At 32.9% G+C, this 27,387-nt stretch overlaps 2 protein-coding genes across 2 annotated transcripts; one reads left to right on the forward strand and one right to left on the reverse strand.

Annotated features, from left to right (window-relative positions):
- The first annotated feature begins 3,873 nt into the window (after window positions 1-3,873).
- Window positions 3,874-24,335, forward strand: LOC120260638 (histone-lysine N-methyltransferase TRX1-like). Its single transcript, XM_039268167.1, has 25 exons — window positions 3,874-4,652; window positions 4,753-4,804; window positions 4,887-4,961; window positions 5,430-5,646; window positions 6,631-6,754; window positions 6,998-7,102; window positions 8,282-8,484; window positions 8,665-8,757; window positions 8,910-9,007; window positions 11,525-11,689; window positions 12,662-12,787; window positions 13,001-13,048; window positions 13,117-13,234; window positions 13,327-13,392; window positions 13,487-13,548; window positions 13,748-13,804; window positions 13,924-13,992; window positions 14,086-14,278; window positions 14,845-15,111; window positions 15,721-15,782; window positions 15,867-15,944; window positions 16,783-16,878; window positions 18,052-18,155; window positions 18,237-18,381; window positions 23,366-24,335. Exons 1-25 carry the CDS (start codon window positions 4,045-4,047, stop codon window positions 23,411-23,413), a joined length of 3,279 nt encoding a protein of 1,092 aa, XP_039124101.1. The 5' UTR covers window positions 3,874-4,044; the 3' UTR covers window positions 23,414-24,335.
- A 1,551-nt stretch (window positions 24,336-25,886) lies between these two features.
- Window positions 25,887-26,710, reverse strand: LOC120261753 (glyceraldehyde-3-phosphate dehydrogenase, testis-specific-like). Its single transcript, XM_039269735.1, has one exon. The coding sequence runs from the start codon at window positions 26,515-26,517 to the stop codon at window positions 26,041-26,043; it is 477 nt and encodes a 158-aa protein (XP_039125669.1). The 5' UTR covers window positions 26,518-26,710; the 3' UTR covers window positions 25,887-26,040.
- Between the last annotated feature and the right edge of the window lie 677 nt (window positions 26,711-27,387).

Consider the following 27,387-nt stretch of genomic DNA (forward strand, 5'->3'; position numbering starts at 1 on the left):
ATACATAAATGCATAGCTCATATTTCAAACATTTGTACTCTCTTTTTACATGAATATTTAGATTTGATCTCAAGTTTTTTCTAAAATAAACATTTTACTCAAGGGATCTTATATCGATAGATAAAGAAGTAATTAGCTTATAAAGATAATTTTAAAAATTATTATATTATTTAATTTATAAAAAACATAACTAATTAATTTATAAAATTTGAGTGATTTTGATATAAAAAACAAGGGTTTAGTGACGGTCCCAAATGATCTGGTATAAATACATTATTTACTTATTTATTTTTGATGAGATACCATTGTTTCAAGAGAAAATTGATCCCTTAATAGCTCTTCACAAGAGAAATAGTATGAATAGTAACAATATCACCATTGTAATATAATAATTAGCACTTCATTTTGTACTATGCCCGAAAATAGAAGGTCGGAATCCGTGGTTATTTGTGTTTTTTTAAAAATAAATTAATATTAATGGTTAATATATAAGTTTTGAGTTATGAAGTCCTCACTTCTCACTAGCTCAATGGACTTGTTTTACATTTATTTTGGTTGGTTTTGTTGGAAAAATATAATTACATTATAGCAAGCATGTTTGAGTTGTGTATTGTGCTGTGCGATAAAATAAAGAAGTCTATTAAAAAGACAAATCGATATAGAACTGCATAAATTATAATGATTTAACATGTATAAAATTATAACAATTACCATAACTTATAATATCATAAAAATTTACCATATGAGATTAGCTAAAATGAGGAGAATAACCAAAGTTGGTTACATACGTCCAAGATAATATATTTAATAAAATAATAAATACATAGTATTATATAATATTTTTATAATATTTTACAATTCTTGAACTACCTACCTATACATCATTTTTAATGAAATGCACTGGGCTGGTGGTGATCGTCTTCTAATTCGTTTTTAAATAAATACATGGACAAATAACTAATTCCCAATTTTTTTTCTTACGAGCAATTTGAACTATTCAAATAATAATAATAATAATAATAATAATAATAATAATAAGGAAAAATTATTTATTAGTTCATGTTACTTTTCAAACATACCTTTAAGTCCTTTAAACAAAATTATATACCATTAAGACACTCTTTTTAAAACTTCATCCTTTTAGGTCCTTCTGTTACTTTAAGCCGTGATACTTTTAAAAATAAACTCAATTGCACTTGTGCTTTTTGGATAAACATTGATGTAAGGTATTGTCAAACATTAATTGGTTGTCCTTTTTAACTTAAAGAATAAGCCATTTGTTTTTTTTTTATTATTCTTTTTTCTCCTCAGTCTAAAACTAAATAACTTTTTTCTAAAATAATCAAATATAATTAATAATGAATATATAATGTAACAAATAAATGGATAAGCTAGAAACTAAGTAACACACTAATTACTTGTTAATTAAAGAATTCATCTTAAAACTGAACGGCAAACATACGTTTTAATGAATAATAAACACCGATCATAAATGTTTACATACTATAATAAATGACATCGAATTACATAAAATAGAAAATACTCATATTAAATGAATTAATCTAAAACTATGTAACACACTAATTACTTGTTAATTTGAGAGTTAAGAAAGATGGTCATCTATTGCATCTTATCCAACTATGCAAAACCTACAAGTTGCTTATCCTAATAGATCAAATTAATTAGTATTGGAGATTGTTTGACACTCTAAACTATTTTTAGTGGGTTCATTTTTCCTTTTCAGGTCTTGTTTTCATGAATCTTGATGGCTTTATAATAACCCATCATGTATTCCTAGAATTGACTTGTGCTAAAATGATGAGATCAATCTCAAACTGGTTTGTTGGTTTTAGTTCAAAAAATTAGTGAAAAATAACAAACATTAGCACAAAATGTATAATATAGAATATAAATATTTTTTATAGCATTAAACAAAAAAACACACTAGTAAATATGTTGTGTATAAAACTAAACATGTATAGTACAATAATAAACAGTTTCTTTACAAATTAAATAGATATAAGCCATAATAAACAACTAGATATAATAATTTGTTGCATCATATTTTGAACAGTACAGTATAATATTGCATATTTATGGCAAAATGTGAACAATACAACCTAATATTAAGGTAAAAGTGATAAACTAAACATAATAAAAAAATATTGCCCACTAACAAAGTATTATTAATGATTTATGTGATATAATAAAGTGATAACGATATTATATCGCACAAAATAAATTGATGATATCTCAAGCTTGGGGTCATGATAGTAATGTTTCACAACTATTATTGCATTTGCTTTCCTTTTCTTTGATTAGGCCTCTTTCTTCTTACTTTCGACCTTTGGCTTCATACTTTTATTTTAAATATGGGTTCTCTTTGATTCGACAAAATTCAAGCGCAAACATCAATGACATAATACACAAGCACGGTTATCTCTCCAAAGTTTTCTTCAGTTTCGGGTAATGAGAACTCAAATAAAATTGGTTTTATCTAAAGACATTTATGGAAAACTAGAAAAGAAGAAGAGCTATTTTCAAGGATTTTTATTTTGGAATACAAAATGACTTGATGGTTTGATAGTTATGGGCTTTGAAAAACTTAAAATCTTAGAAAAATTATTTATTAGTCTTTGCCACTTTTCGAACATACCTTTAAATTTTTTTGACAAAACTAAAAGCTATTTAATAGTTATGGGCTTTGAAAAACTAAAAATTTTAATATATAAAAAAGAGGCATAATGGTAACTACATTACAAACTTCACACCTCTACCCATCCTTGGATTTAAAAAATATTTATTAAAAAAAAAATGTTTTAGAGATGTCAAAAAGTGGTAATTTGTTCAAATGACAAAAATGCAAGGAGGAAATGAGCAATTCCTCTAATAATAATAATAATAATAATAATAATAATAACTCCCTGGTCCTTTTGGTCAACTGATGAGACATGCTGTAACCTTGGATTGTTGGACATCTTCCTCTTGCCTTGATACACATGTCTCCTATGCGGCTAGGCCCCATCATACATGGTACTTTTTTTGGGGTTAATCATTGATACTTGATCTAATGCCTACACATTAATAATCTCATTACGATGCTCAAATGAAGTTACCATTATTTATCATCCTGATAACTATTTTTTTTTATTCTTCCCTTAATCTCATGCGCACTAGACCGTACAAACGTGCATATTTCACAACAATTATTTTATAATATTTACTACAATATTCCACACTTTTATCACACACGCTCTAAAAACTCCTAAAGTAAAAAAAAAAGAAAAAGAAAAAAGAAAGTGCAAAGTTCCCATCCCCATGCATGGCAGCATGGCATGGGAGAAACATAACCATATAAAACATGTCATTAATTCAATAAATTTTTAAATCTGCTTGTTGTAGAAATTATGAAACAGAAAAATATTACACAACTCTTCAAAATAACAAAAGATAACAATTACATGTCAGGGGAAAAATGTTATTAATAATATAATTTTTTTAATCTTTTATAAAAAATATCTCTTTTATTTATTTTAAAATTTTATTATAACAAAATATTAATAAGCTATGTCATTAATATATATAGACACAAAATTAACATCTCAACCTATTTGAATAAAAATACAAACAACAAAAGGCATGGTGCCAATATGAGATATTTTTACATATATATATATTTTTTAAAAATAGTTTGGGCTTAAACTGGGATAGCGTTTTGAAATAAATAAATAAACAAAGAAATAAATAAATAAATAAATAAACAAACAAGCAAATAAATAAATAAATAAATAAATAAACAAAAAAAAAAATAATAGCTTAAGGAAGAAAGTGAATGTGGGGATCACACGATTCACACACCTTTAAATAGCACCGAGGCAGGCGAATAGTCATGTAGCCCTAGGCGGGAAAACGGCGATTCCGCTCAAAAACATCCTCCTTGCTGCCTCGAATACATAATCCGTCCTTCAATCCTGATTCTAAAACCCTAGAAACCCCGGCCCGAACCCTAGCCCTCACGGAATTTCTCCATCGGCGCGGCGGCCAATGGAGAATTTCGTGCACGAAGAGGAGGAGGTCGATCATCCCGTGCGGTATCTTCCCATCGGGCGTTTGTATTCGCCCAGCCCCACCTGTATCAACACCAGTGGATCGTCCAAGATAATGTCGAAGAAGGTGAAGGCTCGGAAGGTTTTGGAGGACGAGGATGACGAGTTGGGGAACACCGTCATTGATCATGATGGTGTAGATACTGTGAAGCTTAATTCTCCCGTTAAGCCGTTGCTGGTTTACAAGAGGGCGTCCAAGAAACATCGGTCGCCCTCGGATCAGACATCTTTTCTTGATAAAGTCTCACATCGGGCTGAGTTGCAAGGTGACGGTGACTCGTCCGTGAAAGGGAATGTGGCATTGAGCGTGGTAGACCTTGAAAAATCTGAACTTGGTTGTGATCGGACTATTGTTGGGAAAGACGCAAGGAAGAGGAAAAACTCGGTGAACTATGAATTGCTTAGTCTTGGGGATGGCATCAGAAAGAGTGCTCGATTAAGTGGAAGTGCCAGCAGTGAAAGGACCAATTATGCTCATCTTAGAAGGCGTTCTCGTGGTGATTGCAAGGAGTCCAGAAGTCTTAGCAAGCAGAAGAAGTGGGTTGAGTGAGTATCCCCTGCATTTCTTACTATGATCAGCTTGTAATTTGTCCAGTAGTTTGTTCCCCAGAAAATTATGATCTCAGTGGCTGTGTTTTCCCTGTAGATTGAGCTATCAGGGTGTCGATCCACATGCATTTGTTGGTTTGGCTTGCAAGGCAAGCACCTCTTTGCATGCTTTTACTTCCCTGCTGTAAATTTTACATAGTTTAACCTTGGAATTCTGAATACAAAATGCAGGTTTTCTGGCCTATGGATGACGAGTGGTACAAGGGATCAGTGACTGCATTTGTTTCAGCTTCCAATCATCATTGTGTAAGAGGCACCTCCTATCATTAAAAAGGATTAAATGTGAACTTTATGCAGATAATTTTACTATAAAAAGAATGCTTTCAAACACGTGGAGTGTCATGCTAGTTTGTTTATAATCTGTGTCTGTATATCGGGCTCTCTTAATTACTCATGCTGTTATCATTGAGGGCTTTATGGGGAGATTGTGTTGAATGATGCTTGCCATGCATCACGTGTATTTTGTCCTACTCTTGAATCTATATTCACATTTTTAGATTGATTACCATTATTCTCTTGCTATGTTTTCTCAATTAAGATACTTGTTCTGATTCTTGGGCTGATGTTTATAGTTTTACTAGAATTAATTTATTTGTAATTTTTTATGCTTATGTGCTATTTGTTTAGCCAAAATTATATATATATATATATATATCCATCTGTCATTCATTCATTCAATATACAGTCTATTTATGCAAAATTAATCACCTACAGGTTGAATATGAAGATGGTGATGTTGAGAACCTTGTCCTTTTGAATGAGAAAATAAAGTTTCATGTATCCCCTGAGGAAATGGAATGCTTGGATCTGAAGTTTGGAGCTCCCAATGCAGATAATAATGACCTAAATTATGATGAGATGCTAGCGTTGGCTGCGAGCTCTGACTGCCAAGATCTTGAGCCTGGGGATCTTGTATGGGCGAAACTTACAGGTATGCTTGATTATGAGAAATATGCAAACTACTAAAACTTCGTGTTTCATTTTTCAGAATAATTGAAGATTTGGTTATTAGAGATGAGCTTTATAATCAGATCATCGTCTTCACCTCTAATCATAAATGAAAAGTTGTCAAATTTATGGTTGTTTAATTACATTGACATTTATGGAGACGTATGATGGTGAATAGGTTATGCTATTTGTATGCTTGTAAATTTTGGAGGACATAGCTTGGCATATGCAAATAGAAACTTCAACTGATGATGATATGAAAACAATGCAATTTCTTCCCGCAAAATGTTAATTTTGGTCTAACACAATGAGTGATATAGTTGTATTTATATGTTGGACAATTATTATAGCTTTGTATTTGGTTTAATGTCCCACCCTTAAGCTGAATTATATAAGAAGATGATGAAATGTGTGTGTGATGTTGAGAATGTCTGTTGATGACTGTGGAAGTGGAAGTTTGTTAAGATTACTGTGTCATAAAATCAAGAGAGACTAGTTGATCAAGTAAGATTGAGATATGAGACCCTTTTGGGTTAGTGGAAAATTCATTTTAAAACAATGGAACGTTCAACAAAAACCAAGACTTTGTTTTTATGATAAGCCATTTATGTGATGAATAATTGTCAAAGTGGATAGTAAGGATTGATTGAAAATCCACTTGTACCATCAATGTACCTTGATGTTATCAGGTCTGGTGGATGATTTGGGTGGAAGAAAATTGTTAGAGGCTTATTTTTTTTTTCTATTGCTGGAGTTTTGCATGAATATTTCTAGCTTGTGGTTTCCACATTTTCTATGTTTTTGGTTGTCATTCATCCTTGACCAAATCTTTTGAACTTATTTCCTCAACTTCTTCATCTTTGACCTAATTTTTTGAACTTATTTCCTCAACTTCTTCATTTTTGACCAAATTTTTTGAACTTATGTCCTCATTTTCTAATCATTAACTTCTCATTTTCTTGGACAGGGTATGCTATGTGGCCTGCACTCATCATGGATGAATCTTTAATTGGTGGAAGAAAGGGTTTGAAGCGCACTAAAGGGGATCGATCAGTTCTTGTACAATTTTTTGGAACCCATGATTTTGCAAGGTTTATACCTCTGTCACAATAGTTTTATAGAAGTTTAAGGTTAAGTGTTATCTTTCCTCATTTTGTATGATGTATAATGCCTTGGTTGGGGTTACTTGCTGATTTATCTTAGTTCTTGGAGCTTGAGTCAGCTTCTCCTTAAATATTACTTCAAATGTTCTTTATTATGTAGTTTGTTGGTAGTTTAAAATGTTATTTCATTATCTCATGCCATAATTTCTAAAGTTTCTTTTGATTATGCAGGATCAATTTGAAGCAGGCAATCCCATTTCTTAATGGCTTACTGACTTCCCTGCATCTCAAGTGTAAGCAGACAAGCTTCTGTCGAAGCTTGGATGAAGCAAAGATGTATGGGTTATATTTGCTTTTGAATCTTCTTTCCATATCTGGTTATTTTGATGTTTTCAACATTTGATTTGATAATTTTCTTGTATTTGTATATATATTCATGTGCTTTTTTCTTTAAATTGTGTGTCATTTCATGTATATTCCCCTTAATATGGTTTGAAAGGTAATAGAGGTGAGCCTAAGATAATTCAGTCTTGTCCTGACCACAAAACCATCTTTCCATTGTTTTGTTCGTGTTGTTTGTGTCTATAAATTAAGTTTGATATATCTTAGCACTCCGTTATCTGACGTCATAACACAACCTACATAAGCGATGTTTTTGTTTAATTCATTAAAAATGTTATTGGACACCCTGAACATTGTTGATTAAAATTCTTCCATTATTACTTATATGCCACTTATTTCTGTATGATCATGGTTGTTTTTCTTTAAATTACTTCATGGTAATCCTCTTGCCCAAGGGATCAAGTGCTGAATAATGTAGGGGGTTGAACTTGGAACTTTGGTTATGCCACTCAAAGGCCTGACAAGCTAAATAACCTTTCAGTCTTTCATACATAAGAAGGAAGTTGTGCAGCAAGAGGGCATCCTCTGCATCCCTTGTTCTTTTGAAAGAAGAGGTAACAAATGCTTGGGAGTAGCTTCTTTGTTGGCCTACAGAAAATGTGGCTGTGACTTGACTAAGATTTAGGACTGCTTGGTCATTTCTCTTTCCTGCCAGATTTAAGATATTTTGATTATCCTGCTATGAGTTAGCCATGTCGTACTTCATTTCTACATGTTAAGGACATATATTTCTTAGCTGTCTTTGGTTTTCATTACTTAGTTGTATTTTATAAATCAATAAACTATATTATTCAGAATGCGCATCTGGGTGAATAATTTGGAAAGATTGGGAAAGCATAACAACTAATTTTTTAGACTTTGATATTCACAATTAATATTCTTTTATTTGTAACACATGCCTTTCATGTCAGTTGTCTTCCTAGTTGTTTTCACAAGATAATTGTGTGAATATGGCCTTAGTTTGGTGCTTTCTTCTGCTTGAGTTTATCCTTCTAGTCTTCATATCTTATTTTTCTGAACTCCTACTCCTGCCATTATGTAGAATTTTTGTATTCAGCGTTAGTATACTCTTTTCTGTACAAACTAATACTTGTGTTACTTTGCTTTTACCAGATATCTCAGCAATCAGCAACTTCCTGAAAGAATGCTGTTGATGCAACAAGGCATCGATGCTAAAGAATGTAGTAGTGCTTTTAATGAGGATGAAGAAAGGTGTGGCTCTTTTGAAGACAATTCTGGCGATGAAGTGATGCAGAAAGCTGTTGAGTGCATAAAAACTCCACTTGATTTTGGCAATCTTCTTCTTACCAACTTAGGTTATATTCTCAAGATATTTTTAATATCGACATTTATAATTTAAATTCCAGTTAATGATCTCATCAAATTTTATAATATAGAGTGTGTTTGTTTGTGAAGAATGAAGCACATTCAATTGTGCTCTCTTCAGGTAACTTGCTTAATTCTTCATTCTGTTTTTCCATGTTGTAACATTACAGGAAAGGTCGTTTATGATTCAGAGTATTTCCATAACAAGCAGTATATCTGGCCAGAAGGGTATACTGCATTTAGGAAATTTATTTCTGTAAAAGGTAAAACATTTTCCTGTCTTTATTCATTGGAACTTTGCATGACGTCAATCTTTTATCTCCAACTGTGTTTCTTTTCTCACTTTTATGATGTTTCACTTGTTTTAAGATATATGCTCATAAATTTAACTTATTGCCATTTTCTTTTAGTGCAGATCCAAGTTTAATAGCTTCATACAAAATGGAAGTTCTGAGGAATCCTAAATTTAAAGGGCGACCAATGTTTAGAGTAACATTAGATAATGGTGAACAGGTAATCCACTTGACTTGTACCTAAATGAAATGTGAATTTGTTCCTTTTGCTTTGGCTTCCAAATATTATCCATAAGAAAGCTTGTACAACAATGTGATCTTCTTTTTCTAAATGCTCCTCAAATAACCTACATTGATGAATATATGGGTTTTTATGCAACATTCAGTGCAGATTAACATGTGCTGGGTTCACCACAAGTGGGTCCTTTGCTATAGAAAAATAAGCTGTTGATTTTAGACCCTTTGGTAAATGATTTATCAGTGGGATTAGTTTTTTCTTACATGTGATTAGGTATTAAGCTCCAATTTGATGAACCTGCTTTACTCAAGCAAATTGTAAATGGTGGCAAATCCGTGAAAGAATCAAATTCTTGCATACTGTTTAAATAGACTATGCTTATGAGTCCTCTTTTGATTTCAAACTACTGCATAAAGGTTAAATTGGTCTATGTGTGTCTGGTATAATTTGGAGAAACAGCCTTATAAACTTGCACACTCTATTTAAAATACAATGTTTATGGTGTCTGCTGCTCCAAGAAATGCACTACCAATATATTGTGGCTGATCGTGCTTCTTAGTGCTTGATGCTAAGCTGCTGCCTCTAATCCTACAATGTAAACTTATTTGGTAGGCATATATAATAGTAAGTGATGTTAATTTAATTGAACCATTTTGGATGTTTGTCCAAGGAAGTCAAATTTGTCTCTCTTTGTTTGTACTTATTCTTCTTATTCTCCTGTTGTTAATACAACATCTGAGATGAATCAGGATAGATTAGGGAGTTTTGACTAGGACAGATTGATATTTTATTGGATTAAATAGCTAAACTAAGTACAACCAATTGGAAATTTTGCTAGTTGATTAGTGGTGAAACTAGATTGTACTGGTTCAGTGGCTCTTTCTAATTATAAGTTGACTTCTATCCTCTTTACTAGGACTGTTTGAAGCATTTGAAATGCATGAAGAATCAGTACTTCCAATAGTTAGGCCATGTTTAGGTTCACCTTAGCTTGATTCCCACATCCAAATTTTGTATATAGCTAATATCTTGCTTTAGTTTTGTGTGTGTGTGTGTGTGTGTGTGTGTGTATTGGAAAAGACTTTTTACACTCATTTGGTTTGATTGTCTACTCTTTTTTTTTCTTTCTAAATGTTAATATTATTTGTTTATGATGATGTGGATTGACTTATGAGTTGACTTCACCGACCTATATATATGGTCCTACGTTCACACGATCCTGAACTCTAGGAATTAATGTGAAGGCCTAGATATCTATTTGATTTTATTTATGTGGCTTCTGAACCTACAAAAAATGCTTGAAATGCACATGTTAATTAAAATCATTATTTACATGTAGCTGAACTGAGATCTCCATCCAAAATATAGGATTATGTGGGATATTGAGCTTATACACATACATGGATTCTTTGTTTTCTTTGAGGTTTGGTTTTTTGTACAATTGTACATGGAAAAGGACATTATGCTCTATTTTGATTGATGGGAAAAAAATGAAGAAATAGAGAAGGAAAGAAAGAAAGAAAGATAATGGAAAATAAGGATATGACAGAAAACCCACATCATTCACTATTTCATTTTCCGTTATATTTATTTCCTCCAATGAACTGGTTTTTTTTCCCTTCATGTCTTTTTTATTTTAAATCTCTATTTTCTTTCAACACAAATGCTTTTTTGCCTTTAACTAGGAGAAAAACATATAAAGTGAGCTTAGTGTATAATTTACGTTTTAAATAATTGCAGTTAGATGGTTCAAGGCTTTCATTTATTCCTTTCTTTTCTTAATTTTGCACCTTTTTCTACTCAGTAGAATCATTAATTGATGTTGATGCCATTTAGTTGTGATGTGCGATGCTGTTTTAATTCTATTTTTCTTGTAAAAGTATGTTGTCTTGGTGCCTGATGTGTCATGCTTGTGAATAAGCCATCAGGAATTTAGAAAGCACGCACAGTAAATTGTTAAAGAACTCAATTTTAGATGTCATGGAGTCTGTTTCTTTTTTTCTTTTTTAAAATTTCCACCTTATAAGGTTTTTTATGAAGAATCAAGATCCAGTATACAAAAGAAGTTACATATTTTGAGCATCTTCTTCAGGAGTATCTCAATATCTTTTTCTCCCCACTTCATGAGGTGCTGATCTATTCTAATAGAAGGTTTTGAGTATTTTGTATGGGTTACCAAGAGTGAATTTCAGAATGCAGGACTAAGACGAGCAAGATTGCCCATGTCTGTGACAATCTTAAATTAATTGGAGCATATAAAAATGTGTTGACTGAATGCACGTGATCGATATTAGTTGAAGCAACAATTATGAAACATGCTATTGAGAACCTAATTGAGAAACACAATTTTATATGATATATATATGTATACTTAGATTTATTTTTGGGTGATTTATATTTTTTAAGTTCTCTTTCTTGGCATTAATTCTTTCATGACTGTAAATAAATGCTGTCTAATAGAGTTTGTTTCCTGATATTTTATTTTATTATGTGTGGCAGATTGATGGACCCAATCCAACTATCTGTTGGGAGCAAGTTTATTCCAGAATAAAAAAGATCCTATTGTGTCATGGTCAGCCTGCTGAAATCGAAGGGAGTGATTTTCAACAGTCTGGTTCTTACATGTTTGGCTTCACGAATCCACAGATATCCCAACTTATCAAGGCATGTGTAAAACCTGCATTTAGATTTTTGCTATTAACTTTTGATTTATGATTTTCGTGTTGTCTGTTGTATAACCTGTTTGGTTAATAGCAAAACCTATTTAGGACAGATGTAATTACCAATTACCGGGCGATGAAATGCTCTATCAAGTATCAATTAAACTGAGAAAGGGACGAGAGAGAGAGAAGATCTATTAATTTTTGAAAATTAAAAAAAAATCAATATATTAGAACCCATGTTTTGGCTTAATTTGAGAATTTTAGAAATTATTTATTTACTTATGGTGTTGAGTAGAGATAAACATGAGTAGTTTAGAGTGTGGGCTGGTTCAGATGAGGAATGGGAGGGTTGGTCAGCGGTCTTGATCATCATGAGGGGCAGATTTTTAATTCTATCTTTAGCTGTTAATATATCCTTTATCAACCATGTTGGCATTTAATTTCCACATGAGGATTGGTAAGTGGTCTTAATCATCATGAAGGTGGTGATATGATTGACTTCAAACAATAATGTGCTAATAGGTTCTTCAATAGAAAAATCGAAACACTGCAACATCTTTTAATGCTCTCTACCAAGGTTCTGGTACAGAAAAGACTTGTAATGCCAAATCAAAGAAACAGATGCTGATTCACTAGTTTTTAAATAAAAATAGTCAAACTAATAAGGTAAGACATTAGTTATTGACTTTCTTTTTATTACTGCCAGAAAGTAAGTGATTTCCATAGTTCTTGTACCTGGTGGACTTGTTTCAACAACTGATGGAATTGTCCCTATACTTGAATAAAATTTCATGATCTGACTGTCTTTTTGTGGTGTACCTTCATTTTTTTTCAAATATGTAATTCATTTTGATTTGGGAACCATTTTGTCTAAGCGCTTAGTGATTAAATTGGTAGGCTTCTGATTGGCCTCAAGTATGATCACCATTATTTTGCCTTTTGATGATTTAATTGCAAGGCTTTATTATTCCAGGACTTGCCAAATTCAAAATTTTGCTCCAAGTACTTTGGCAGCTGTCGTGAGTTACCGGTAGGTTACAGAGCTGTTCATGTTGAGTGGAAAGATCTTGATAGGTGCGGCGTTTGTCATATGGATGAGGTACAGTTTGTCTATAACTTATCTGCCTTTCTTGCTTACCAAAAGGAACTTAATTTTGTGAATGTATTCCTCGCGTTTGTGGGTCTTTCACTTTTAAACCATTGTGTAAGCTTTTCAGCAGCTATCATCTAGTTTGGTGAATGTATGTACTAGCTTTTGTTGGATTTATTCTGACAGTATTGATTTCCACTCTTCTACTGTTCTTTCAATAAGGAGTATGAAGACAACCTTTTTCTTCAGTGTGAGAAATGTCGTGTGATGGTGAGTTTTGGTGCTGCCTAATTCTTGAAGTATGCATTTTCTGAATAACTGATGACATAAGATTTCAGGTTCATGCCAGATGCTATGGTGAATTAGAACCTTTAGATGGAATACTTTGGCTTTGCAACTTATGCCGGCTTGGGTCTCCTAAATATCCACCACCATGTTGTCTCTGTCCTGTTACAGGTAACTTCTGTCCCCTCTAATAAATGTACGCTCACATTTTGTCACGCTGATCATCTATGTGGCATGAGAGAGATCTAATATATTTGTTATAGGTGGTGTCATGAAACCTACTACTGATGGTCGGTGGGCTCACTTGGCTTGCGCCATGTGGATTCCAGGTGTATATTTGAACTAGATGTTATTTTTCTGTAGTTTCTCCAGCTGAACTAATTTGTATTATTCTAGTATTTAACCCGAAAATTTTCCATGCAGAAACCTGCCTTTTGGATGTGAAGAAGATGGAGCCTATTGATGGTTTAAATAGAATCAATAAGGTTTTTGTTTTTCAACTGTGTCAATTTCATTTATTGTTAGTTTTGGTATTGAAAATTTTCCTTATGAAAAAAGGACTTATTTCCAAACTGAACAATGAAAAAGTCAAGGCATTTGGGGAAAAAAGACCACTTGCATGGTGTTCTCACTCAAAGCTTCAAAGGAGAATTTGTACTTACTCATTTTTTCTTATGGATGCAGGATAGATGGAGACTTTTGTGTAGCATTTGTAGTGTTTCTTATGGAGCTTGTATTCAGGTCTAGTTTGAAAATTTTCAATATCTTCTAGTGTTGATCTTATTCTGATACTCAATCTTATGTTTAGCTTCATAAAAATTATATGGTGCAACATAATAAACATTTCCCGCTTTTTGTAGTGCTCTAATAAGTCTTGTCGAGTGGCATATCATCCTCTTTGTGCTCGTGCTGCCGGCCTTTGTGTAGAGGTATCCTTTATTTTCTGTTGCTTTTTTTCCTTCTTGGTCATCCCTTCTACAAGTTCTTGATATTTTTCTAATGTTCTTTGCTTTGCTATTAAGCTTGAAGGGGATCGTAATCTCCATCTTATGGCAACGGATGAGGATGATGATAATTGCATTCGCCTGCTTTCATTTTGTAAGAAGCATAGCCAACCATCTACTAAACATATTGCTAAGGAAGAAAAGCATACATTGCCCCCTCAAAATGATTCCAGCTGTCCGATATTCTCTTCATCTGGTTGTGCCAGAAGTGGTAAGTACTTGCAAGTAGCACTGTCATGGAGCTGAGCCTGGTTGTTTCATGCATAATATGGTCTGCTAATGCTATGCTGGTACCTCCAAGTTTAAGGTCCAGAGCGGGACCGAATGGTCTCCAAAACATAAGTTGTCCTGGGCTGCTAAGAATAACAAGTTTTGACCTAGGCCTGTGCTTAGGCTAGTTTGAGCCTTACCCATCAAATGCCCTACTCATGAAATTCCTTCTCATCTTTTACAATTAATGAGTTCTTGTTCTAAACTATTTACTACAATCTATTTCTTTGAACTTTTGGTTGGTGAGGCAGATAGTTCTGGAGTGAAATTTATTTAGCAGCATTTGTCTGTCATGTTCTTCTGCTAAGTGTAGCATCAATAGGCACACTTACTATCCACTTACTATCCTGTTTAGAATTATATTTGTTTCCTTTTTTCCCTCTTTCGTTTTGGTCATAGATAAGATTTCATGTTTTAACAAGATGTATTTCTTCTAGCCTACCTTATTTTTAAAATCATGATATTCTGTTTCCCTTTTTTTTTTTTGCTCTTGGTTTTTTCTTGCAGAACCTTATGTTTTCTCTGGGAGGGTAGTTCAGAAAGATTCCCAGGTCTTTGCAGCGACAACAGTGAAGAGACGTTTTCTGGAGGACACACCTTATCTGGTTTCTGGTTACTGCCAGAATGGAAGTAGGCCTTCTTCTTTGCATGAATCGGCTCAAGCTCTCAGTTTGTCTGGTGTTTCAAAATTGAGAACGCAATCTGAATCTTTTGGGACAATGGCTGAAAAGTATGAAAGTATGAAGGAAACCTTAAGAAAAAGGTTAACATTTGGTGAGCAACTCCCTTTGTTTTTAGCAACTTGGCTTACCATTGTATTTTGGTTGCTCTTTCTCATGTGACAAGTATAAATTTTTCTCTTTGATACCATATTTTACTATGTATTGATTTGATGACAATAAATATGTGCAGTTGCTGCCCTGTGAAATTCTCCTGTTTAGTTAATTGTTTTTCAATCATAATTGCTATATCATTAGGTAATTGTCCTGCATCAGTTAATGTGTTAAATATGTCTGCAAATATATGGTCGATTCTCATCCTATTAGCTTAGGCCTTTGGATTGAATAAAAACACAGCAAATTTGGTTTGTTTCTAACTGCATCTTATCAACTGCCAAACCTATTTGCATCCCATTGGCTTGAAGACTTGTGCGCCAGACGTCATTTTTCTTTTTAGTTTTTGGTTTTTTTGAGCTTTGCTCCTTCATCCAAAAAAACCTATTTGCATCCCTGTTTCTATAAAGTATGCCTTTCTCTCCTTTCTCTAGAAATTTCATACTTGATTAAAATTCTAGAGATACAGGAAAATGGGAATAGTTTGGGTGTTTACTTTCAAAACACTCTTATTTCTGGCATTGAATTTTATTTTGTTTGCGATATCTAGGGAAGTCAAGAATTCATGGTTTTGGTGTTTTTGCGAAGTGTGCACACAAGGCTGGTGACATGGTGAGCTGATTATAATTAATTACACTTTTTTTTAAGTTCCATGCATTTAATTTTTTTATTTACAACATGGTGTCTATGGCATAGGTAATTGAGTATACGGGAGAGCTTGTGAGGTCACCAATTGCAGATATCAGAGAACATAGTATATACAATGCATTGGTGGTAAGTTTTCTTTGTTGCCTGTAAACATGAACTTACAATGGAGTTACTGGTCACATGTACTGCATGTCTTTTTTAATACACAGTTTAGAATGTATTTTTGGTTTTTTCCTACATTTTATTGACTTCTACTTTTTTTTTACATGTGATTATATATTTATATTAAAGAATTTTTGCCCTCTTACAATGCATGCATCTTAGGAGTTATGTAATTATTGGAATTTGAGTTCATGGGAGAGGTATGGGGAGATAAATCATGCCTATAGGAGTGTTGGGCTCTGTCCTCACAATCAGGCAAGTTTAAACTTTAAACTTCAGCTCAGAAGTCACGTGTGTGATATTTTCATAGATTCTGTTTTATTAGAAAGGCAAGCTCTCCCAACTAGGACAACATGTAGCATTTTGATATGGCCAACTATTTATATTTGGTGGGAGACCACAACATTGACATAGTCTGTTGTTACTTTTGATATAATATCTTTTTGGTTTGTAATAGTCTAACTAATTAGATAATGAAGAAACCATTCCAAAAGCTATGTGGGTAAGGCTGTTTAACATTTGTCAGTGATTCAGTCAGTTTTTGCCTATTGCCTGGCAACTTCTATGGTTTATAACTAATAACACCAACATAATTGTGCATCTCCCTGTTTAAATTGTTTTCTATTGAATGGGGTTTGCATTTGCCCAAAAGGTATTCTACTTGGTGTTTTGTAGGCTCGTATACTAACTTCCTCCCCTTGAATACCTTTTGGGATACTCATCTACTGTATTTTGTTATGTCTGTATTGGTGAGAATATTGAATAACTTGCCAAGTTTTAAGTTCATGATTTATTTTTGCAGGGTGCTGGGACATACATGTTCCGGATAGATGATGAACGTGTCGTCGATGCTACCAGGGCAGGAAGCATTGCTCATTTAATCAACCATTCATGTGAAGTAAGAAAAAAAAAAATATTCTGAAAAGCTTATTTAGAGCTAATGGCTCGTTGATTACCAAATGTTTTCCATTACACTATTGAATCTATATTATTTTATTTTACTTTATTTTTGACACTGATCTAGTGATCAATAGCATTAGCATATTGGGCTGTTAGATCTTAAGGTTTTGAGTAGCCCAGTGATAGGTTTTATGCCACTCATCTTTTCTCCTTTATGCTTTAATGAAGTTAAAGCTTTGAATGTTCTAGACAAGATAATCACTACTTCATCACAGGCATAAATCATTTCTGAACGTAATGTTTGCACTTTATGTTGGATGTTATTGTAAGACTATATGCGCAAATTTTGCAAAAATATGTCCTACTAATCAACATAAATTTAGATTTTATCATTTCTGCGGCATTCTCTGGTCACATGATAGCATCCCTACACAGAACGCTTTAGCCAAGCCAGAGATTAGGGAGATTGAGAACTCAATGTAGTCTATGATAATTTTGTAAACTTAAAATTTGCTGAGATTTCTTTCTTTGTATTTTTTTTTTTTTGAATAATTTCTTTCTCTATTCTGATTGATATTGGTTTCATTTTTCACTGAATGCCATTGAATTGGATATGAGCTAGATGTTAGAGGCTGTGTTTATGATAAACTTCTATATGTCTCTGTTCATTTTCTTGCTAGAGTCTTTTGTCTCCAGTTATGAATGCTTTGTATCAGTAAGATGTTTCTTGGTATCTGGAAATGCTTTTGTACCATAAGCCACTTCTCTTATGAGACCATTTTAGACTAATCACATTCTTAGGTATGCCTCATTTATTGAGAAATTATTTGTCCTTTTGTTACATCATATGCATAGTCCCACTATCATGCGTAAGAGAAAACGTTTTTTAAATAAAATAGTACACAATGTTAAAGTAGTATTAAATATAATACAAACATGACACGTAATACTTGCAAGTTGCAAGCATTCATCACCAGTGTTTAACAGGAATATCTACAGTTGTGGTATCTCATGATGATCTATAGGGCTGTGGAAAATATGGTAGTATTTTGTTGTGTCCATGTTATTTATATATATATATATATATATAGACACACATACATATACCTTGTATGGCAGAACTTTCTTGCAGAGTTATTATTTACTGAGCTCCAATTTTTCTGTTTTTTAGCCTAACTGTTTCTCAAGGATGATAAGTGTGAACGGGGGTGAACATATCATTATATTTGCAAAAAGAGATATTAACCAGTGGGAAGAACTGACATATGATTATAGGTGTGTTCAAGAGATTACTCTTTCTTTTATCTTCTTGATTTTTGTGGGCGCTGAACTTTATCATGCATAATTTTGTTTCAGATATTTTTCAACTGATAAGCAACTGGCTTGCAATTGTGGCTTCCCAAGATGCCGTGGGGTTGTTAACGACATAACTGAGGTGGAAGAGCAAGTCACCAAAATGAGGGTACCTCAATGCGATGTGGTCCTACACAGTGAAATAGAAGTTAGTAAAACACCTGCATCCTCTTAGTTTTGTCTTTACTGAGGCATTTACCTATTTGATTCTGATTTTTATTTCTTTTAATTTGACTTTGTATTCTGTTTATATAAGAATGTTTCTTGCAATTTTGAAACGGCATTGTCTGAAATTTCATCTCATTTGACCTTTAATGGCTTTATAGCACTAGTTTCTTTTTCTGGCAATTCAATAATCTTGTGGCGAAGATGTTGTTATTGCCCTTAAGTTATTCATGCTGCAGCAATTAGGATTAATATTAAAATCAATTCATTTGTAGCTATGGTTCATTTGCCAACTTGAGAAACATGTTCCACGTAATCAATTCATTTGTAGCTATGGTTCATTATGGAATATGCTGAATCTTAATCATCCTGGAAATCCATTTTCTTAAATATTGTTTTCCATATATCTGGTTTTTAGGACTTACTATGGTTGGTGGTTGCTGTATGTAATTTTTTTTAACCAAAAATATCTTGTCATTTATCCAGCATACAATACACATCCTTACTGTCAATTTTATAGCCGTTATTTACTTAAACGAGATCAATGTGCATACTCTATGAAGCAATGAGCTGATTATACTGATAAGTATTCATAGTATCTTATGCTTTTGTTCTAAACTGATGGTTTCTTTGATATGGGTAAAATTCATGTGAACCGGGTAAAAGATCTATGCTTAAACATTCTGAGGCTTGAAGATAATACTTAATGAGCCTTTTTAGACTTTTCAACCCTCCACGTTTCGTAATTGATATCCGAAACAAGATTAAGAGTTTGTATTGAAATTGAAAGAGTTAAATGATGTTAAGTTCTGTTTCATAGGATTATGTTATCAATCAATTAAATTTGACGAAGGATAATTGCCAAAAGGAAAGCTACCTTGTGAGCTGACAATTTGACAATTTATTTGCTGTCATATATGTTTTTTAATCATTAACAATGGAAAATTGAGCTGAAAAGAATTCTAGCTCTGATGTATCCCCAGACAAGTATATGTTGTCAAGAGGTAGATGCTATCCACCTCATTTAATATCCTATACTGTGCATCAAAGAAACATAATTTTGCGACCATTAGGGTGGTTGACAATAAGGTCATATTTGATAGCCTAAAATGGGCTGGAATGGAATCCCCATCCTAGCTTCCAATTTCCATTCACGCAGCTTGGTTGTCCATTAACAAGGGAGAGTGGACATTCCAAGATCTTTCAAAAGTGAGAATGAGCATTTCCTTTGTCGAGATGAGGAATGCCCATGTCCAGCATACATTATGTGGTTGTTGGTTACCTGTAAGTAGTTGTAATATAACTAGTTTTACATGTAAAATGTTGTTCGGTTTGCTGTGAAATGAGTTTTACATGTAAAAAGTTTTATAGTTCGGGATACTTTCGCAGCATTTCAACTTACATGGCTGTAAGTTGAAATGCAACAAAGCATTTGGGTTAAAATCACTATTCTCCACCCTCCACAGGAAGCTTCCATGGTGATCCATTGTTAACATAATTAAACATATAGTTATTTATATTTTATTTACTTTAATATTGTATTTTAAAAATACCAATGTTTAGTTAATTTTAATTACAAAAAATATTTTTTAGGCATAAAATTAAAGAATATTACATATTTCTAACTTAATAAATGATCATTAAATCAATTGTAATTAATTATTTATTTTACATTAGTGCTAATGGTTGATAGTAAGAATTAAATCAATTAATTTTTTTAAGCATCAAATTAAAGGATATTATATATTTTTTTTTAAATTTAATAAATGGCTGTTAAATTAATTAATTAATTAATTTTCTTATATTAGTGTTGACACCAATGATAGATAGTTAAAGTTAAATTAAATAATTCATTTTAAGTAAAAAATTGGTTTAATTGCTATACAAGTCTCTGTAATTGTGTACTTTCTGCCCTTTTAGTCCTTGCAATATTTTTAGGCACAATTAAGTCTTTTATATTTAGTCGAGTTGGATCATTCTAGTCCGTGTTGTAGATAGGCAAGTGTAAATTGCAAGGACTTAATTGTACTTAAAAATATTGCCATGGACTAGAACGACCCAACTGGACCAAATATCAGGACTTAATTGTACTTAAAAATATTAAAAGGACTAAAAAGTAGAAAGTACACAATTATAGGGACCTGTACGGCAATTAAACCTAAAAAATTAAAGTATATTACATAATTAAAGAATTTTATGAATAATATTAAATAACTAGTGTTAATGATAGTTAATGGGGTAATCTTACCATTCCATTTGCAATGGTGATCATATCCCTTAAATTTCCATCAAATGAAACAATGAAAAAGTAAATACAACATTTTCAATTGCAGCAAACCAACCAATAATGATGTAATTTGAAATATAATATTTTCACTTACTGTGATTTCACTTGCAATAAACCTAACAACCCCTATATGCACTTGGATATAAATCCCTTGAAAATTTTGAGTTACATTTTATCCTATTAAATCTATATAACAAATGCCCTTTAAAATTTGGATTTACTTGGATTAATTTATGCTATAAAAATAACATTATTACAAAGAACCCTAAATTTTCTCATATTTAGGTTCAGGCTTTTTGACTAAACTGATAATATATATATATATATATATATATATAACCCTTCTAAAGTTGAGTTATGTATAACTTATTTTGCATCGTTATTCTTCTAAACTAAAAAATATTTTATGTATTATAATTATGATATGAATTTGCATATGTAGTTCTGAAATTAATAGTTACAGATACATACCCCTTTTAACCCATATATTGGTATTTATGTTGGCATAAACACTTGTGCTACATATATATATACACCCTTTTAGAGTTTGGAAGTTTATGTATGCCTTTAGTAATATATTTTTTTGCTATTCAATGGTTAAACTAAGTAATAGGAAGTCTAATAATCCAGAGTTGCTATGATAATAATTTTATAATCTATATTTAAAATATGAATTAATAAATTTAATTTTTTTATTTTACACATTCCATTTGTTTGATGATTTATAACCCAATTATGAGAATGGGAAGAAGTTGGTCACTCATGCATTTGCACGCAAATTATTGTCATTCAGATTCTATTCCAATGCCAATTTAGTTCTAACTTCAATCCATTTCAGACTGCTATATATCAGCTAGCAGTTGAGGTATGCCTTAATAAAATGAAATGGGATGATATGCTTATCTTCAAGCTGTCATGCATGGGTTTTAACCATTCAAACTAGAATAAGAACAGCTGAAAAGAGCTTCAACTTCAAGAAAATCAATTAAATAGCTTTTTTACTGATAGGGAGTATGTCGTTGCAAGTAGAAAATTTAAATAATGTATATAAATTTAGTCATTCAAACTTCAACACAATATGTTATACTTATTGCGAAAATGTTTTGTACTACCTATATAAAACCCTTTCAAGGGCATCATTGTCTGGAATACTCAATTGGACGTTGCTCCAGTGTAAAAATCCTTTTCAGTTCAGCTCTGTGATACATGTGTGTGTCTGTATTTGTTAATCAATGAATTTTTTAACTTGATCTGTCCTGTTCATTTTCTTGGGCATGTTATTCTTAGATTTGACAAGTTGTTCTGGTATTCTGTTACTGTTTAGAATTTAAATTTATTTATTTTTATTTTCTAGCAGATAGATAGGCTAGTAAGTGTAGTTGCAATTTCAAATAACACGAAAAACTTAGTATGCTGAAGTGGTAGCTTACATTTGGAAGTCTAGTTGTCTTTGCTTTAACACAGGTTTCTTTTACTTCCAGCTTGTTTACTGGTAATCAGTGTGGAAGTCCTTTTCTGTATGGGGGGAAATAGTGGGAAAATTGTGCACAGATGATGGAAGTTCTAACTGCTTAAATGCGCTGCCTAGTGACCTAGGAAGCACAATCTTCATCAAAGGATTCTAGAATAGAATTAACTTTTAGGATATTGTTCCTGAGTTCTTAACTAATGTGAACAAGAGTGTTAACAAAAGCTACTAGATGAAGAAACTGAAATACAAAAGGTGTTTCAAAGCTGAAATTAGCCCACCTAAATTTTAAAATAATGCATGATCATGAGATTAGCTGACATATGTTAGAATGATCATGAAAGTATTAATTCCAACACAAGTGAAGTATTAGAAACTACAAACTTTGCTTTGATTACTTTGACTTTATTGAATTGAGTTCATAACATCACTTGTTTAATCACTTCACTTGGATTTGGTCATTTCGATTAATTGATTTTTGTTTATTTGATTATTTAACTTGTTTTATAACTTGAGTTTGGAAATTTTGATTGTTATTAGGTTGGATTGATCATGGTTAATAACTTGGGTTTGATCTCATACTGGATTGGGATGCTTTATGACACTAGAGATTTACTTAGATATTGGACTTCACTAGATGTTGTTTGGTCTAACTAAAACAATTAGAACTAATTTGTTTTGTTGAATACTAAGTAGGGAATTGGTAGGCGCCTTCTAAGTGGTCACCTATGAAACTGGTTGAAAGCCACCTAGTAATCCAGATGGACCATTGGATGTTCAGTGACTTAGTGGCCATTGATCAAAGGTCTCGCCCATGTATGAAACAACCTAGGTGTCTAGGCTTGTGTGGTCAACAGCATTGCATAAGTTTTTATTAACTGATGGTGGCATGGTAATCTGTTGCTCTACAATGTAATGGATGCCTCCGGGGGAGACCTTTGATACCTCCGTTGCAGTTTTGTCCTTCTTGTTTCTCTCCTGACAGTATCCTATTGAGGTTCAGGGAAAAGGCATACATCTGATTATAATTGTCTGAAAAACAAATTGTATTTATATGTTTGGACTGCTTTTTGTAGAGTAGACTAAATTTTTTTATTACTATTCCTTTAAGGAAATTATTTAGTTAGGGACTTTGGAAAATCAGGTTACATGTAGGGTATTTCCTGTTTCTTTACATCTTTCTGTTAAAAGTGATTTTTCTCTATTTTTCAGGAAAATAAAGAGTTTTCTGCAGTGCCACAGTGGCCAAGTACACCATAATGAAGCCGTAAGTTTATCCCTAGAATGCGGATTTATATTTGTGCCCATTTCCCTAGGATGCCACCAGTGAGTTCGCAGATTGCATTGATTTGCTTGATCCAGCAGCAGCTTATGCTGTCATCAGGTGACTGAGGCCAAAATGGTGGTAATGCGTAGGAGATCCTTCTTTTCTTTCAATTAAGTGGAAAGCAATTCAACCTGATTCACTTTTGTCCATTTTTAAAATTAAAGACTCAAGTCTGACGAATTTTCTAGTCATTTCTATTCTTGGGTGGAGAAATTAGGAGAAATGGTTGTATAAATGTAGAATTCCTGATTATTAAATTGAAGAATGTTGTCATTTTAGTTTGACACTCCCAAACTAACCGGTTGATGTTGACAAAATTCCAATGCTATTAATGTAAAACAAATTTTTTTTAGCTTATACTAAAAGGCTCTAGACCTGATGTTTTACTTTGATTCTTAATTAGTATGTTTTGTTTGTGAATTTTAACCATGTGGAGATCTTAGAACTGGTGCCAGCTATGAGCAATGGCCAGCCACACTGACTTGGAAATAGATGATGGTAATATGAAAAAAAGGCTCTTCAGTCAATGGTTATTCGTCTCTGAATGGAGAGGCTGAAAGAGTGGAAGATGAGGATGCGGAGATGTAAGTGTATATTGCCGAGGATGATATACAAGTTTTTGTACTAAGAATTGCATTAACTTATAAATCTATGTATTTGCTTCTCACCTTTCAATAGCTTTTGTTGGTATGTAATCCTTGAACATCAATTACAGAGGTTGTTTAATAAATTTTTTTTATGTTTTCATTCCGGGGGGTTTTAAGAGCTTTTCCATCTTATGTTTTGTACATTATTTGCAAAATTTGCTTAGTGGTAGCTTCAACTTATCTGGTTCTGTAATTTTATTATATTATAGTGATGAATGCTCAATAAGTTGTGGAATTGGAACATATGATACAAGCAGTTGGTGGTATTTTTCTGCATCTCAATCTTGAATATATTTGATGCAAGGATTATTAATACCTGGAGCATGCAATCTGATGCCTTGAGACTATTGGTTCGCCACATCATTTTATAGTTGTCTCTCAATTTGTTGTATCGGCATTGATATGCTTTTTAACATTTAATGGTCTGGAATTAAGTACACAGTTTTACCTATGCAATTGTATTACATGACTCATGCTGAATATAGTCATAGCATCAATTTGAAGATGTCTTCTGATTGCATTCAGTAAGCACAAGTTCTCTGACTTTTCTGGTGTTTCAAAGGTTAACATTCTATTGTCTAGTACCTTTTTTTTTACAAGAGGAGCAGGGGACCCGCTAGAATCGTCAGGGGCGTGCACAAGCCTCGGTGGAGCAGGGGCTCGTGCACATGTGGCCGCTGGGACCACCCACACACAACCACTGCTCACATCTCCCAGAAATGTGCCCTCGGTCGAGAATCAAACTCTTGCCATTCGGCAAGAGTCCTATCGGGGACCCATGTACCAATAGACCGTGTAATCGTTGGCATTGCCTAGTAGTTGTTGCCTTAATCTTCATTTCTGTATCTCTTCATTTGCTCTTTGTTTGCAGAAACTGAATTCTTCTGATTTCTTATGCTCAATTCTCCCAGTCTCATTCTGCAGCAAATTCTCACATTTTAAAGGTAAACTATTTTGCCCTTATTTCAGTTGATTACTGTCCCAGATTAGCTATGTGTGAAAACAATCATCTGAATGATTGATAGTCTGGTATTTCAAGCTTGGAAATAGGAGAAGTTTTTTAATTTTATACCTTTTTTTGTTATCTGACGCCTTTCAAACATGATTTTTTGCCACTTATTAACTGATAGAATTGAAATTTAGTCATTGTTTGCTTTATCACAAGTAAATATTTTAATGGTGTTAGGTGATTTTTATGGTAGTAACTTTTATTGCAATGGTTATGTCTTTCCATATCTTTTTAAGATAAACTCTTATTACAAATAGCTATGCACTTCTAATCAAGGTCACCTTGTAACTTTGTTTGATTAATAAAACATCTAATAAATACTTACAATAAGCAAACCATCACAACAAGCACGAGGAAGAATAAGATTTACAAATATATATATATATATATATATAAGTAATTTGTGAGATACTCAACATCACATCTTTTATTTTCTTATGTTTTTTTATAACTTCATATAGAAGGTTTAGTGTACAAGTTAGCTGTCAGCAATAAAGTAGAACACTAAGCTTAAAAGGATGACCTAATTAAGTCTAATTTTTTATTTCTTCTGAAGGCCATGTTCCTGCCAAATAAATCAGCAAGTGAATGATTTGCTTTATCATTGCAACGTACACTGCCTAGAATGATTAACCAAATATATTTCACTTTTGATTTTTGGGGATTGATGGTAAGAGCCATCTTTTGATAAAGCAAACTAATACAGTAATACTTCCATCAAAGTTAGAGAAACCAAGAAGAGGAGCAGGGGAAGAGAAACCTCACAAGATCTTGTTAATGATGGACCATCATTTACAGTATAAAGACAAATCATACACAGACATGACTCCCAACCATCATTTAACTAAACTTTTGCATTCTGTGCACACAATTCATTTGATCATAACTGCTTGTAGCTTGCTAGTTATTGACTGAACAGAAAAAGAGGCAGAACCAGCCATGAAAACAGTTTCAAAAGGCAAGAAACAGACAATGCTGAAGTCCATGCGTCGGAGGTATAGAAATAGTAATAAGGATTTGAGGGTGCTCCTTTCTGCCCCCCAATTGGTGGTGGTGGAGCAGAGGTGATTATCAAGTAATTGAAAGGAGGAGGAGGTGCAGACTTTGTAGTTTTTGGCGGTGAAACAGGTGGTGGCGGATGATGACCTACATAAATTTGTGATGGTGGTGGCGGTGTAGATGACAAAGGCGGTGATGGTGTAGATGACAAAGGTGGAGGTGATGGTGGTGAGCACAACGCCGGGCATGTCGCGCACTCACTGATGCACAGCAATCCATCATCAGTTACTCTAGTAACCATCTTTGATTTATCAGCTGCTCTTGCTCTTGTGATAACCAGGAAGGCAACAACTGCATTGATGAAGGGTCGGAAACCCACCATGGCTAACAAGCACTTGTTGTTGTTGTTGTAGTTGCCTCTGTAAATTTGGAACTTCTGAAAGTTGAATGTGTTTGTGGATTTTATAGGTGCAAAGTGGCAATGTATATATTCCAGAATTGAAAGACAAGATTTAGCTTTTAGTGGGCAAAAGAATAGGAAAAAGTGAGGAGTGAGGTTGAATTTTGCTGTAAAGGATTTCTGGGTTGTGGGATTCCTTGCTAAAGGCTTTGTTTAGGAGATTCTTTCTTTCAAAGTGGTTTTGTTTCAGTGGTTCATTAGTAAAGAAAAATGATATCTATCTATCTATTAAGGCATCTGATTCTTATCTACTCTTTCTGTGGGTTTGGAATTTTGGTGATTGGATGAATTTTATTGGCAAGGACTATACTTTGGCTTCAGAGTAGCCCAAGGAATAATTAAAAAAAAAAAAAGAATGAATGGATGTGTTGTATGGTTTCGGATTTAAATGTTAATGTAAAGTCTTATTATTATTTAGATCATGGAGATTGTCATATGATGTTTGTTTGTTTGTTTGTTTGTTTTTGGGTGTGTGCATTTATCTTGATTTTTCAAGTACTAGAAAATTTTGATGAGTTTAAAGAAACTTTGAGGATGTATTATTTTGTATCTTGGATATAAAACAATATCAAGGATGAGTATTGCATCATCAATTACATCAAATTGCTGGTCAAGAAATCTGAGAGACCAATATGTACAATCTTTTGTCTTGAATGTCTCATTCAACCTTCTTGTATGGTCTAGACAAATGCGCGTGACATCATTTATATCCTAGACGTTGTCTAATCACAATATAAATTTGATTATGAACTATAAAAGTAAATATGTTATAAATTAATAAGAAAATTAATA

This window comes from Dioscorea cayenensis, chromosome 5 (assembly GCF_009730915.1).
Source record: "Dioscorea cayenensis subsp. rotundata cultivar TDr96_F1 chromosome 5, TDr96_F1_v2_PseudoChromosome.rev07_lg8_w22 25.fasta, whole genome shotgun sequence".
NCBI classification, from domain to species: domain Eukaryota; kingdom Viridiplantae; phylum Streptophyta; class Magnoliopsida; order Dioscoreales; family Dioscoreaceae; genus Dioscorea; species Dioscorea cayenensis.